The 15,629-nt window shown below is 32.1% G+C and overlaps 1 protein-coding gene across 1 annotated transcript; it reads right to left on the bottom strand.

Annotated features, from left to right (window-relative positions):
• Nucleotides 1-9,824: 9,824 nt before the first annotated feature.
• On the bottom strand, nucleotides 9,825-13,081 carry LOC145102928 (inositol oxygenase 1-like). Its single transcript, XM_079040447.1, has 10 exons — nucleotides 12,771-13,081; nucleotides 12,211-12,316; nucleotides 11,805-11,886; nucleotides 11,492-11,696; nucleotides 11,294-11,406; nucleotides 11,062-11,184; nucleotides 10,890-10,959; nucleotides 10,393-10,471; nucleotides 10,194-10,275; nucleotides 9,825-10,110 (listed from the first exon to the last, which is right to left on the bottom strand). The coding sequence occupies exons 1-10, from the start codon at nucleotides 12,799-12,801 to the stop codon at nucleotides 10,084-10,086; spliced, it is 918 nt and encodes a 305-aa protein (XP_078896573.1). The 5' UTR covers nucleotides 12,802-13,081; the 3' UTR covers nucleotides 9,825-10,083.
• Nucleotides 13,082-15,629: the final 2,548 nt, after the last annotated feature.

Genomic DNA, 15,629 nt, shown 5'->3' with positions numbered 1-15,629 from the left:
CCTCCAGGAGATTCTGGATACAAATCGAGCCATGGCAAGTGGTGCCATTCCATGAAACAGTGGTTCACATTTATGTTATAATATGTATGTATTGTATGTATTAGTGTAGTGAATGTCCTCCCTGATTCTCATCATAGTATGTTCTTTAGTATAGTATTTAGTGTGTATGAATAGGGTGTAATAGTGTATGTTTTCTCTTTCTAGTGTGTAGTATGTTTAATTGTATAGTATAGAGTATGTATTGTTTACAATATGTATTGACTCACATATGAACTGACTCTTTGTATGTTTCATAGTACTAAAAGTAGTAAGTAGTATATCACCAAACTATACCTATTATAGTTTACTAGAAGGATCGTTTGTATAACTAAGTGTATTAAAATCAGACAAAAGCTTTTATGTCTATACATATACACATGATATATAACTAAGGATCAAACGACACTCGGACAAACAATAGGGGACTCTAAGTCCACAACCAAACAAGGAATAGGAAATAGAGCGTATTATCAGTCCTAAGTCCTTCAAAAATCAAACTTACTTATAAAACTATATATGTATTGGACATGATTTGACAGTATATAAGCTTAAAGAGTTTTGAAAACAAAGATTTGGAAATTGAAACTAAGTTTTATAAAGAGTTTAACATGTAAAAGTGTTTGGAAATCATTTTGAAGCAGTTTTATTGACATGACAGTTTAAAGCATAACAAACCCATTTGCGTACTAGTTACTAATCATATGTGATTGATATGATATCTAGTATAATTTAACTTGTATTCTCCCCCATAAAAATATTTTAAAATGTATAAAAGGTTAATTAAGGGGGTGTGAACTCACCTGTTAGTGAGTGATGCGACGGTAGGATCAGTTTAGGAGGTTGAGTGTCAATTGTGGACTTGAGCACAAACGAATCCTATTAACCATATTATGACATATGTATGTATACAATTAGAGTTTGTAAAAACTAATTATTGAATTGGGACCACCTTAGGTACTAGTAAACACTTATATTGCAGTGTTATAATCATATATGATTGTATATAAGGGGTGTATGGCTATACAAAGGTGTATATGGTCAAAATACACTATATTGGTGTGTGTGCGGCCAGGGTGTGTGTGCGTCCGCACACTCCCTATGAAGTGCGTTAAAACGTATTTTAAGGCCTTAGGACTCATCTAGGATGGTTTCTTACTTCACGCTCTAGCCTTATATGGAGTTCATTGCCATTTTAGGACCTAAAAAGGGTCTATGTGGCCACCAAGAAGGTGTGCGGCCGCACACCCTTTATGAAGATGATAAAATCGAGTTTTTCAAGCATACCATCAAGTGTTCTTAACATATAAGCAGGTATAACAAGTATATACACGTTATAGATGCTTGAAAGAGGTGATTAGGGTCTAAAACTTAGTGTGTGTTCTTGGTGTTTTTGAAGATCTACACCAAAAAGGTGTTTTCATGGATCAAATCAAAGGGGAAGGCTAGTTATGGTCATGTAATAGTCAATCAAGGGATGAATCACTTACTTGTTTTGAAGATTGGAGTGAATAGTTGGATGATACTTGAGAGGATTTCGAGTTCTAGCTTTGAAAAAGTGGGAAAAGTGTTCAAAATGAAAAAGGATGGCATATATAGGCAAGAGTATGTGGCTAGGATGGGTGTGCAGCCGCACACACCTGTGTGTGGCCGTACACTCAAGTGTGCGGCCGCACACTCCATGTTTTGGAGTGTTTGGCCCGATTTTGCTTGATATGCATCGCTTTATCCGATTTCTAGGTTCCTACCTTTAATTGTACTAGGTCTAGAACACTCAAATAGACTCCAAACAGTGTTAAAAGTTATCAAAACGAATCTAACTTTGATTAAATTGGTCTCTTGCACAAGATAGAAATTTCGGGTTGTCACAGTTAGGTCGGTGTTTTGGTTATGAGAGATTACTATGATCGATGATCTGTGAGATACTTATATCTGATATCTGTACGTGTATAGTTTGATATGGTTATTGATCTGATTAGATATGCGTCTTGGTAGTTAGGACAGTATTATGTTGGTGACCTGGTTTAGGTCGGTATCCTGGCATATAGGGTGATGCTATGTTAGTGACCGGTTAGGTCAGTATCCTGGTTAGGATGTTGCTATTCTTTATGATCTGCAAGATCGATTTGTTTGTCTATGGACTGTTATATGATTACTTGTTATATGTGCACATGGTTATTGCTTGATGTTTGGGTTGAGGCGGTCCTGCTTTGTGCTGAAGGCCAACATACCCTACGAGCAGTCCACATAGATTGTAGGCCCGTATGGCGGTCCAATCATACTGAAGGCTCGGGATAGATCCAGATAGACTGAAGGCCCGGTGCAGACGGTCCAGTCATACTGTAGGCTCAGAGAGTGGACCAAGTGGACTGAAGGCCTGTTGAGGGCGGACCAGTCACACTGCAGACTTGAGAGGCATGGTCGTTATGTATTGTGATGTCATATGATATGATTATGGTTGTATGTGGTTGGTATTTTAGGGGAAGCTCACTAAGCTTTCGGACTTACAGTTTCAGTTTATTGTTTCAGGTACTTCAGGAGATCGTGGCAAGGCAAAGGCGTGATCGTACCGCTCCTCATATTTCATGATTTTGTGATTTGGTTCTGGGGATACTCTGATGTTTAAATTATTTTGCAAACAAGTCGTATAACTTATTGGTTTTTGAATGGGTTAAAAATGTTTTAAATTGGCTTGAATTATATGGGTGTTACACTCCCTTAAAACTCAAAATCAAGTTCCACCTCTAACCATCGCCGAAAAACCACTTTTATGGCCTTCTTTTTATTTAAACGGCTAATGTTTGGGAATATTCCGGCGAGCCTTCTGGTAGTTTTCCAGCGACCACGAATACTTTTACGCCACCTCTCGACCCTCTACGAACCTATGAAATCATTTTACTACAAAAGTGTAGCTAGTGAAAAGTCAGATGTCATGGTTCATATCCCAATTTCAAATCTGAACAACACAATGATAAAGCACGCATCGAAAGTGAGTTCTACGACCCATTTTGAGCTTTTTTAAGTTTTCGGGGATAGTAAATGCATTATGTTGTCTTTACGTTTATATAAACTGGTTATTACCAATTAAAAGTTTATATTTCTTAATAATGTCTAGTTTATATTTCTTGTTATTATTAGTTGAACAACTAAATTTAATTATATAAACTAGTTATTAATTGTTAAAAGTTTATGTTTCTTATTTATGTGGAGTTTATACTTGTTAGTTTTTAAAAACGACTAGATTGAAACATATGAATTTACATGTTTAACAAAGCATATATATATATATATATATATATATATATATATATATATATATATATATATATATATATATATATATATATATATATATATGGAAAATGGAATATATGGTTATAATGTATGTATGCTTGGGTATATATCCTTCTAATACGACAACGTTTTGTAAAAAAATCATTAAAAACTTGTTCATAGATTATGCGGGTATATATCGTCACTTTATTCTTTATAAACGTAACAACAAAAAAAAGTTGTTTAATATGATTTTCTGTTACAAATGATACTTTTAATGCTTTATAGGCTTGTAATTTGCTATGTTTTCGTTGGTTTCACAAGAGGTGGAATATGGTTTTGATCAAAATACAACCCTAATGCTGTTCGATTATTGTTAGAAACTTCTATTAACTTTTACGTAACAAAAAATGTTAAATCTAATAAAAAATTTGAACTTAAAGTTTAAGACGGGTAATCACATTTATAGGACGAACTTGACTGGACTGGACTGAACGAATGAACGATTAGTCTGGTAACTTACTTAAAGTCTAAGATGTGTAATCATACTAGTAAGACAAACTGAACTATACTGAATGAATGAAAGATTAGTCTAGTAACTTTATAACTTAAAGTTTAAGATAAGTAATCATATTTATATGACGGTCTAAACTTAAAGAATGAACGATTAGTCTGGTAACTTTATAACTTAATGTTTAAGACGAGTAATCACACTTATAGGACGGATTGGACTAAACGAATGAGAGATTAGTCTGATAACTTTATAACTTAAAGTTTCAAACGAGTAATCACACTGATAGGACAGATTGGACTTAATGAATGAGCGATTAGTCTGGTAACTTTATAACTTAAAGTTTTAGATGGGTAATTACACTTATATGATGGACTAGACTGAATGAATGAACGATTAGTCTAGTAAATTTATAGCTTAAAGTTTAAGACATGTAATCATACTTATAGGATAGACCGGACTAAATGAATGAATGATTAGTTTAGTAACTTTATAACTTAAAAGTTTAACACATGTAATCACACTTATAGGACGGACCAGACTGAACGAATGAACAATTAGTCTGGTAAATTTATAACTTAAAGTTGAAGATGGGTAATCACATTTATAGGACAGTCTAAATTGAATGCACTATTTATTATTTGGAAACTTTATAACTTAAAGTTTAGGAGGTTCAATTGCGCTTATAGAACGGTCTGAGTTGAAAAAAAATGAAAGATAACTCTAGTGTATTTATAACTTAAATACTAGGACGTGAAATCACACTTAGAACAATAGTTAAGTATCAACATTTTACAAGTAAGACAAATACTTATAAATATGTGAACCACATGAAATTTCGTTGTTATAAAAGTAGGTTGAAATAGGACATAAGTTTATCTATTGAGTATGTGTACAAATTCACAAGTAGGTTTGTATTTGATGAGTTAGGTATGAACTTATAATTCAAGATTTTCAAAATGAAAGGAATCACCTAAACACACAAGTAGGGTAACTACTTATACTCTCTATGTTTAAACTTTTTGTTTAGAAAAAGTAAACTTTTTATACAAGCTGTTGAACCAGTTAAAATGATATAAAAACACTTATGGTTATAAATGTACAATGTGTCAGAACATGTTCACCAACTTTATGTTGACGTGTATTTAGAACGCATGTATTCTCAGGATTATAAGCCACTAGAAGAACATCTACAATGAAGACCTATGGAACCTATGATTATTTCACTCTATTTTGTAAACTCCAAACTGTTAGTCATGTATTGTAATAGACAACGACAATATAATCTCTATTTCAATGGTAATATAAGTTATAATTTGCACTGTTCAACGTATATTCAATACCTATGATCCATGCCTACGTCACACAGTTCATCTTTTCCCCATCGGAAGGGGGTGTGACAACTTATAACAACGATCATTATCATCGTTCTCATATTCATCAATATGGACTAATACTAAGTAAGTCCCACACATAATGGATATCGACTAAACACTCAGTACGTGAGTCCAATGTAATCCATATCTCAAATATTATCAAACGCTTCTCAATAGCTCATGAGTTCGCGAATCACTCAAATCAATCTCAATCACATTACTCTCTATGATGCTTACAGTGTGGTTAATCTACTAAGTTATCCATGAGTTACCCAAATCGATTACTCAGATTATTCAAATTAATCACTCATATTATTATCAATCGCTCAAATCAATTGCTCATACCAATCACTCTAATCAATATCAATATCAATTACTCAGATCAATTACTCCAACCAATCACTTGGATCATTATCAATTATTCGAATCAATCTCAATCGCTCAGATCAATCACTTAGATCACTTAGTTCAATTACACAAATCATTTACTCAAATCTATCAGATCAATCACTCATATCAATATCAAGTACTCAGATCAATCATTCAGATCACTTAGAACAATTACTCACATCAATCATTGGATCACATATATCAATTACTCAGATCTCATAGATCAATAAATCAATCAGATTAATCACTCAGATCGGTTGGGCCAATCACACAATTCAATCAGATCAATTAATCAAATCAATAAGATCAATTACTCAAATGAATCATTCAGATCAATATATACAATATCAATGCTCACCATAAAATGCATTTCCTAATGTGAAGATTACCATAGAGATATCCCCATATGATTAAACCTCATCACCTTTCGGAGACTTAACCACATATATTTCAATGATCAATATCAGGATCTCATATTAGGATTAGACCTCGTCACCTCTCGGAGACCTATTCACAAATCTCGTAATAATCAATGATTAAGTCTCGTCACCTATCAGAGACCTAATCACATATCCTAATGACCGTTTTCGTATAAGAATTATGCCTCATCACCTCTTAGAGACCTATTCATATATATCATGATTAAGCCTCGCAACCTTTTAGAGAATTAATCATGCATCTCCTAATAATCGCCATTGTGAGAATCTCATGTGATTAGACCTCCTAACCCATCGGCGATCTAACCATGTGATAAAGCATCATTACCTCTCGGAGACTTAATCACATATCTCATCAAAATCATATGAACATAAGGATATACATATCTCATAGTAATTATTATGCAAATGCTCTCTTATGATCCGATCTCCTTATTTCTCGGTGATCAACTCATATTTTTATTCGTCATCTGTTATCATATTAATATCTTGCACACAAGCAAACCTAATCGCCTCTCATGGGTCTAAACTTATAAGTCTTATATCAAATGATCATATTTGCTGCAAGTAAAGCCACTTGCAACATTTTACTAAAACATAAATATTAATAATGATGCTCTCCATAAATATATGTTCGGTGCTGCGAAAAGAACTTCAAATATTTTACTCAACTAAGCAAACCATTAATTATAATTTTTACCAACATATATTTCGTCTTCGAAACTAAATATATTTGTTGTTAAGGAGAGATGAAACATTCCACTTATTCAAGAATTTCATCAACAATGCTTGCAACAAATATAGGTTCAGTGCTTTGAAACAAACTTCAAACCTTCTAGTCATCTAAGAAGATCGTTAAATTATCATTTGAGAAATTAAATATTCTCTTACGTTTTATTCCTACTTATCCTCTTACTATCATATCAAATGCTGACACGTGTCATATTTAATGACACATTTAATGAAACTGATAATATTTAAGTCCACTTGTCACCATTTATGTGGGTAAGAGGATAGTAAGAATAAAATGTAGGAGGATTTTTAATTTCTCTTATCATTTATACCAATATATATTCCTTCTTCACAACCAAATAAATTCAATGTGATTAAAAGGACTCCAAACTTTCAACTCAAATATATGCAAATGTATGCGGTGAACAAACAAGCATACCATTAAATTAAAAATTTATATCAACATATATTCCATATTCACACCATGATATGCTTCGTGTAAGTAAGGTGAATTTAAACGTTATCAAAAACACCATTTAATTATAACATATAATCAAATATATATGTACTCATAACAAAACATAACATGCTATCAAAAACACCATTTAATTATAACATATAATCAAATATATTTGTACTCATAACAAAACATGTTCGATACAAGAGAAGATAATTCAAACATTCTAAATCAACCAACATGGGGGCGTGAGAGAGGGGGGGGGGGGGGGGGGGGGGGGGGGGGGGAAGGCAAAGTGGATAGTTGCACATAGCCTATATATATATATATATATATATATATATATATATATATATATATATATATATATATATATATATATATATATATATAAGAACTTATAATAATAATGATAAATACTATTTTTTCTGGCTCGTCCTGGGCCATTGACGATATTTAATTACGTAGGATCTGCCCTATCAACCAAGAATATAATTACTAATGTTCTCGACATAGATAAGTTTGGTTCCTTCTACCAGACCATGAATAACATTAATGATGAATAACATTAATGATGCTCGTGACAAATGTGTGTTCGGTCCAACAAAAGAGACTCCAACTATTTTACTCAAATTATACCGACATATATTCTACATTCACAAGGTCAAACAATAGGAACTCCAACTATTTTACTCAACCCGCCATACCGTTAACTTCTAATTTATACCAACATATATTCTACATTCGCAACAAAATATGTTCAATGTAAGTAAAGGGACTTACCACATTCTACTTGATACCAAATGCCATTAACAATGATGAAAACAAACATATGTTCGGTATAGGGGGAAGAGATTTCAAACATTTTATTTTTTTAATTAACCGAGAATACCATTGCAAATGCTCACAACAAAGATATGTTCGCTGCATAGATTAGCCAAATAAACATTTATATTGAAGGGGACAGGAGTGGGAGTTCCAATTCTTTCCAGAGTTCTCTCAAATTTATGACCATCGCGTACAAATCATAAAGGGGACCGGAGTGGGAGTTCTTAATGTAGCCTAAACAAATATCCTCATACTCTTAATGGCAGAGAACATTTCCATTTTAGAAATTGCTTTATGATATGGAGCCATTCCGGCTTCGGGTTCATATTAGCTAGAACGGGGGCAATTTCACGGTCCAAAACATAAGCAAGGTTTAGCACAACGACTAGATTCTTGACTTAGTCAGCTCAACGAGTGTAGTTTTAACCATAAAAAAGATCCAGTTTGACAAATTATTGGTTCATTAGTCGGAAGTTTGCGGAAGAAAACTCAATGTCCATTTTCCTGAAAGTTTATCACGTAATAAAAATATTTAAGATTGTAGAATACCAAACTAGATAGAAAATAAATCAAACTAACAAAGAATATTAAAAATTATGTCGATTGCGATTATAAATCCAATTATTTATTATTAGTTAACTTTCGTCCAGAAACCACATCGATCATTTGCAATCATATATGATTATAAGAAAGGCAGAAGGAAACTGTTATGTTGTCGATCGAATAAAAAAACGTAATAATAAATTAATACCAATCTCGAGTGCACTGATCTTAACGGGTAAAAGACTGCAATAAAGAAGCTATAATCCTTAAAGGTTTTTATGTTGCTCTAAGGATGTAAGCTTTAGTGTAAAATCGGAGATTTGATACAAAATATTCTTCGTTCCAACAACTATGGAAGAAGTGATAAACGCAAAGTGATTACTCAGAAAACACAGAAGAAAATGGATTTTGTGGTTCATAGAGCCAAATAGAGGAGAGCAAATGAAGATTTTTAGGTGTGAAATAAATTTGACCTGATAGGTCCAATGTTTACTGAATCCTAAAAAAAAAGATTCGATGACGATGTTCGGCCACTCTGACATGCCATGTGGCAATTCGAATTTCGAATCTGGTAATATCGTTATCTGCTAAATTAAGTCATGTCACAAACTCGTGTCTTCCACTTGGCGCTTGTATGTGGGTTTGACGTATCTCTTGGCTTCCACTAAAGACTTTGATGGCTTAACAAGGGAAAAAACTTATAAACCCGTTTTAGGTTTCTTCATCTATGTTGGTGGGATAAAGGAAAATACCTACTTGCTTATTCTTTTATAAATTCCAACCCCATTGCCTTGCCAATTTGAATCATGCTTGCAAATTCATCAACGATATAAAACCTTTTCCTTTGTTTTTTTGTTCCATTATTCGATCCAATTGACCATGATTGACTTCCATAAAAATTGATGATTAGAGTATCTCATTGTTACATGGTTCACTTGTATTTGACTGTACATGCTCACCAAAATGTCCAAAATTTCAAACCACCACTCACGAAAGTCTTCATTCGTCTATTGGACAGAAGCGTATTGCTTGGAGAACTCATCTACCGTCTATTTGACATATGAAGATCCATTAGTTGATCATGATCAATACTTGGTAGCGTTTTCGTCCATCATATAAAAGGTTGTTGATTTTTGTTCAATTTCGATTTCAACATGTAAACTGAAATATACATGGACGCTAAAAGGACACACACAAGATGAATTATAGTGTTGATCTATTTAAATTGCGAAAACAAAAGATAGTCATACAACCAATTTGTTTGGTTATGATAAAAGCAAATCATTACAACACCAAAAACCCATACATTAACCACATGATAATACAAAAAAAGGAAAGAAAGAGACACGCCTGACAACAAATCGACATATAATGAAACAAACATTTGTTGTACTTATATCCTAACATTCTTATATTATTTTCTGCTCTGAAATGATAAATTATTTATTTCTATTCATGGTACTCTAATTATCCAATAAAATTAAGCTCTTCATTATCTCCTCACCACTTGAGCTTTGCAGGAAAATACTGCAATCAAGACATTTTTAAACATAAGCATTGCGAAATACTTTGGTTAATTTCACAAACTTTTGTTGTAACAATATTCTCACCTTGTTAATGAGAGACTGATAGTATGGTTTCACTTTTTCAACGTCCACCCGAACTTTACTCTTGCTATATAAGTCGTACTTGCTATATATACATGCAAATATAAGGTAAATAAGCAAATAAGGAGTGTAGTTGACCAACAGAACCTCACAAATTTTAAAGATGAAATTGGGAAAATTATTATTAAAACAAAATACTGACTTGAATATTTGAAGCCACTTTAGATTCTCAGCATCTTCATCATTCATCAAGTGCTTATATGCTCCAGATCTATGCAATGCTATTGTTACAAAACAATTTCAAACAAATTACTAAGAGTTCCAGATTGTAAAGAGACTTTAAGGCTGTTTTCTAGTATTACGTTTAATATGGATAAAACGGTTAAATGAGTAATGATGCACATCTATTTTTTTTTTCCGTGAAGCCAATAAACTACTTTAACTAGATTAAATAACTATTTTACCCTTACATTTCATTTTTTTTATAGTAGTTATTAATTTTATCATGTGAGTAGCTAAGAGAAAAAATAAGAAAGTAAACGGTTGGTATAGGTATATAATAAATCATTTTTTTTTGGCTTGACTCGTTAAGTTAATATGTCTAAATTAAGTTTAAAAGAAACAATAATATACGAACTGTTCATATTAAATACATAACTTCTTTAAACTTATTAAGATAAAAAAGAAAACAATGATTACCATAGAAGGAATGATATCTTATGATGAAAAGCCCAGCCGATGGAAGAGTGGTCCTGTTCTCCTTTGCCACCTAAAAATATAAAAAACACAATCAAAGTGTTTTAAAAAATGACATAGTGAGGCCCAACACAATATGGACGAAAATTATGAATTCTAGACTATTAATATGTACCAAATACATGTAATCATCATGCCCCCATGACATCATAACATTCTCAAGTCCACATCCTTGTGAGTAAATTCCATTTTTCGAATTGTAAGTAGGATTATTGTAGTCTGGATTCTCCACAAAGTACTGTTTACAAAACCAAAACCCAAATCAAATTAACAAAAAATTTCAAAGAAACACAATATAAATATATAATCAGAATAAAAATAATCAATTAGTTCATTTGAAACTAAACCTTGTTGTGAACAATTGATTTGTCAAAAGCACACCCAACAGGAAACGTGTCACCAACAACAGCCCATTGAGGAAGTTCTCCAAAACTTGGATGAAGTAAAACCTTTCCAAGATCTATAAAACACGATTTTGAGTTAGATATAAATTCATATATCAACATAAACTTATAGCAACTTTTTTTTTTTTTACTGAAAAATACCATGGATCAAAGCAGTCAAATGAAGCCAATCTTGGTTTGGATAGTCTTTTCTTATGGCCTCAGCTGTCTGTAATAAGTGTTCGATTTGAGGTTCATCTAAGTCTGGATCACTCTCATCGACTATCTCATTCAACAGTTCACAACATTCCCAGATGCTCAGTTCGATTTTGTCTAGTTTTTCATACTCATGTCTCATCCTTTTCACCTATATATAGATCCATATAGTTAAAAATATAGTTGAAAATTACTTTATTGGATTTAGATTGATAAAATTAACAAAATATTTTTAGCCTTGAAATAAAATGATACTCACAAAATCAACTGTTTGGTTGATGTGATTGAGCCGGTAAAAGTTTTCCACGCTCTTTTGTCTTTCACTCTCTACATCGTAATCCCTATATAACAAGATATTAATTAATATTTACGTAGAATAAGTCATGTCTTATTTAATTAATAAATGTCACAACGCCTATATAGAATCATATAGACTCCAAAATCTAGTTTTTTTTTTTTTTTTTTTTTTTTTTTTTTTTTGACAATTTTAGTTTTTCTCTAGGAACCTAGAAATTTGATCAAAATCTCTTCTTTGTTATTAACGGTAATCGGATTTATTTTGAATTCATTATTTTTTTTATTAATTTTAATCCAAACAAATCAAACATAAAGTCCTTTAATCCAATAGAAATAATGAAATATAAGGGGCGTAAAAAGAAAAAGACCTAAAATTGTGGCCAAAAGTGTTAGCATGGGGAACACAAAATCCACCATCCAACACCAATTCTGATTTCTCCCCGTTCTTTGGGATCTGCACTTTATCTTCATTCTCTGTTCCCAAGAAAAATAATTAATAAATTAAATTTAAAATACACTAATAAAATCAAGAAAACCTCATCTTAAAAATTGATTTATTAACAAAAAAAAAAAAAAAAAGTTAAGATGAATCCCAAAACTTATGATAGTATAATCAACATCCAAGCAAAATCGGATACCATTTTCATGGTTTTATACTTTTAATAATTAACAAAAAAAAAGTGTAATTTTATCATCAAAATTTCTTAGAATAACATAAGATCAACATCTTCAAAACTAAAAAAACATGATATCAATAATCAAAATATATTTAATTCCAAGAAGAATTTGTGATCATACCAAAACTCGATAGCAAGAAGCATTAATTCAAGAAACCGATCTAAACAAAAGAATCCATTTTAACATCATTTATCAAAACTTGCCAAGATTGTAAATAAAGCGGAAAAAAATAATAATAATCAATCGTTACCAAATTGGGGTTGATCCACAATGATCGTCATTTTTAGAGTGGAAACTTGCTAAAAAGTGAAAGACAGAATTTAATGGTGGTGTGAAGATAAGAGAAGAAAGATGGGTGGCAAATTGTGAAGAAAAAACGAGGGTATTTATAACATGCCGGAAAGTCCTTCCCTGAGAATTCAGGGTCTCCAAGTCCTTCCCTGAAAACCCAAACTCTTGCCACTCCTTCATTTGAAAAAACAATTTTTTGTTTCTTTTATTAATTGATTTTGAATTTTGGGTTTTAAATACGAAAAAAAAGGAGAAAATAATCAAAATGTTGATAGGTGTAGAGACGGGAGGGATTCTAGGATTGTTGGCAAGCGGCAACCGTTGAAAAAGGAACCGGGCCGAGGTTTAAGATTTTTTTGATAGGTGGGGACGCACGTGACTCAGCCATGCGTTGGCATAAACTCTCTCAGCCACTTGCTCTCTCTTTCGCTCACGTAACGTTTAGGAATGCTTTCAAATCGACAATGAGTTTGACATCTATCTTGAGTCTAATTATAATCATATATAAGATAAGATGTTTTATCATTTATTAATGGGTTAATGAGTAAAAAATAATAAGAAAATGGCAACCATGCATTATTAGAAAATAATCATCTTTCATAAATTTAAAGAAAATGACCCGTGAAATGGAAAAGAATGATGGTCACACGTTTGCAAATTTTCTTTGGAACAATCTTTGCGAGTTTCACTTGAAAATTGGAACCTAGGAGAAGACGAAAACCATTAAAAGGTTTTTATGATCGTTTTGTGCAAGTATAACGGCTTCGAAATCAAATAATTACTATTTAATATTTGTAAGAGCATTAGATATGAGTCACGTTATAATACAAAATTTATATGTCATTTCAACCGTAACACCACCATAATACCAAAGGGAAAATGATATTCCCCATATTATAACATGTTAAGAGGTAGAGAGAGAAAAAAAATGATTTGATTGGTTGATAAAGGTAACAACCAATTAAACTTCATGTTGCATATTTGTCTTCGTCACAAGGAGATATGTCATAACACCATCTTAACAAGATTTTGGGGGGGGGGGGGGGGGGGGGGGGGGGGGGTTATTATGACTAGGTTATGAGATACCACAACAACAAAAAGTATCACTTTTGTTGCTCATACCATATGCTCTAATGGTCGTAAATATATTATATCTTATGACTACACGATTTAATATGTGACTGTGTGAAACCCTCAAATAGTTCAAGATGTTGTCATTTGAATGTTTTTCAAGTATGTTCAAGATGTTGTCACTTTAAAGTTTTTCATGTATTTTCTAGTACCAATGTAGTTGTTTGAGTACATGTGTATAAAATACATTTATTTCTGTCTTCCAGTTTGTTAAAATGGAGTAGATTTCGAAATAAAAATTTCGGAAAAAATGGAGCCATTTTTCATAAAAGTCATTAAGTTTATATTAAAATTCAGTTTTGACATCACATTAATTTTTGTCATAATTTGACTGTGTGTTTCCAGTTTGTTATAATTCTAACCACTTTACCGGTCACTCGATTGATTGCTGACGTGACATTCTAACATGCCATTTTTTATGATGTGGCGTTCTTATTTGTCAAAATTTTAAAGAAATAACTCACAAAATACACTAAATTTTAATGTTTTTTTCAATTTTTGCAGTAAGTTTTAATTTTTTTTTTCGATTTTGATACTGGTTCCATTTTGATCATCTTTTTTTTTTTTTTTTTTTCTAATTTTGTTTAGTTTTGATGAACCATATTCTTTATGTAGTTATTGACGAATGTAAATAATTTAGAATGAATATAATGGGAATCGATTAGTATATATAAGAAAATAAATGGAATATAAACATTTCACTAAATAATAAGTATCTTATTTTGGAAACATAAAAATTTCATATAAATGCATAATAAATGTGGTATAATAGTTAAAATATCTTTTTTGTTTGGAAACAACAATAGATTTATTAAGGGTACACCCCAAAGCAAGAAGCTAAATAGGGACCCAAATCAAAACATGGAATTCAAGTACAATTACATCAAAGAAAAAGGTGAAACAAGCCAATCTTCTTGGCTACAAAAACCACCCTTAACCCTATTATTAATCCAAATAAATATCAGGGATTTAACATTCTCAACTACTTTTGGACAGGGTGTTAAATCTTGCATGAAACAACCATTCGTTTCTAACTTTCCAAAGCACCCAAATCAATCTGTAACAGATAGTAATGAATCTTTTTCATTTTTTAGTATTGTTTCCCTATTTTGTAGCAAAATCCACAATGTCCCTCACATCGTATGCTTCTAGCGGATCAATTCCATACCACCTGAAGATCTTCTCACGTACTGGTGCAACAAATTGGCAACTAAAAAGGATGTGGTTAGCACACTCAGACTCACCAATACATGATCCACATAGAGTCGAGTCAAGATTAAGACCTCTATGGGATAATGCAATCATTGAGGGGATCCTCCCTTGTTGAGACTAACGGGTGTGCCCCCCCCCCCCCCCCCCCCCCCCAACATCTCATATTTGTTCGAGCAATATTAGTCATAAAACCTTAATACTTGTTTTAAGCTCATAGTAAAAACTGGTCACCAAAGAGGTTAAACCCACACATCCCACAAAAAGCCCAATTTCTTTATGCAATTTACACACAATATAACACACAAAAAAAGTGAATACATCAACCACGGCAAGTCGGGAACTAGAATTACAATCATCAACATTCCGAATTCTTTTTCAAGAAAATGTAACTTTAAATTCTTATTAGTTGTGGTTAATATATGATTTTTCTATACTTCATGGTTAATAATTATCATGATTAGTTTCTCAATTTCTT

The sequence above is a fragment of the Lactuca serriola genome, chromosome 4, assembly GCF_051521515.1.
Source record: "Lactuca serriola cultivar US96UC23 chromosome 4, Lser_US96UC23_V15, whole genome shotgun sequence".
NCBI lineage: Eukaryota > Viridiplantae > Streptophyta > Magnoliopsida > Asterales > Asteraceae > Lactuca > Lactuca serriola.
This window is presented reverse-complemented; position numbering and strand designations above follow the sequence as displayed.

Bases quoted from the DNA above. Each gene is read 5' to 3' on its own strand.
- LOC145102928 (XM_079040447.1), bottom strand. From the start codon at position 12,801: ATGACGATCATTGTGGATCAACCCCAATTTG. The intron at 10,960-11,061 runs GTACATATTAAT...TTATATTTTTAG, and splicing joins ATGATGATTACATGTATTTG to GTGGCAAAGGAGAACAGGAC. The intron at 10,111-10,193 runs GTGAGAATATTG...TCTTGATTGCAG, and splicing joins ATCAGTCTCTCATTAACAAG to TATTTTCCTGCAAAGCTCAA.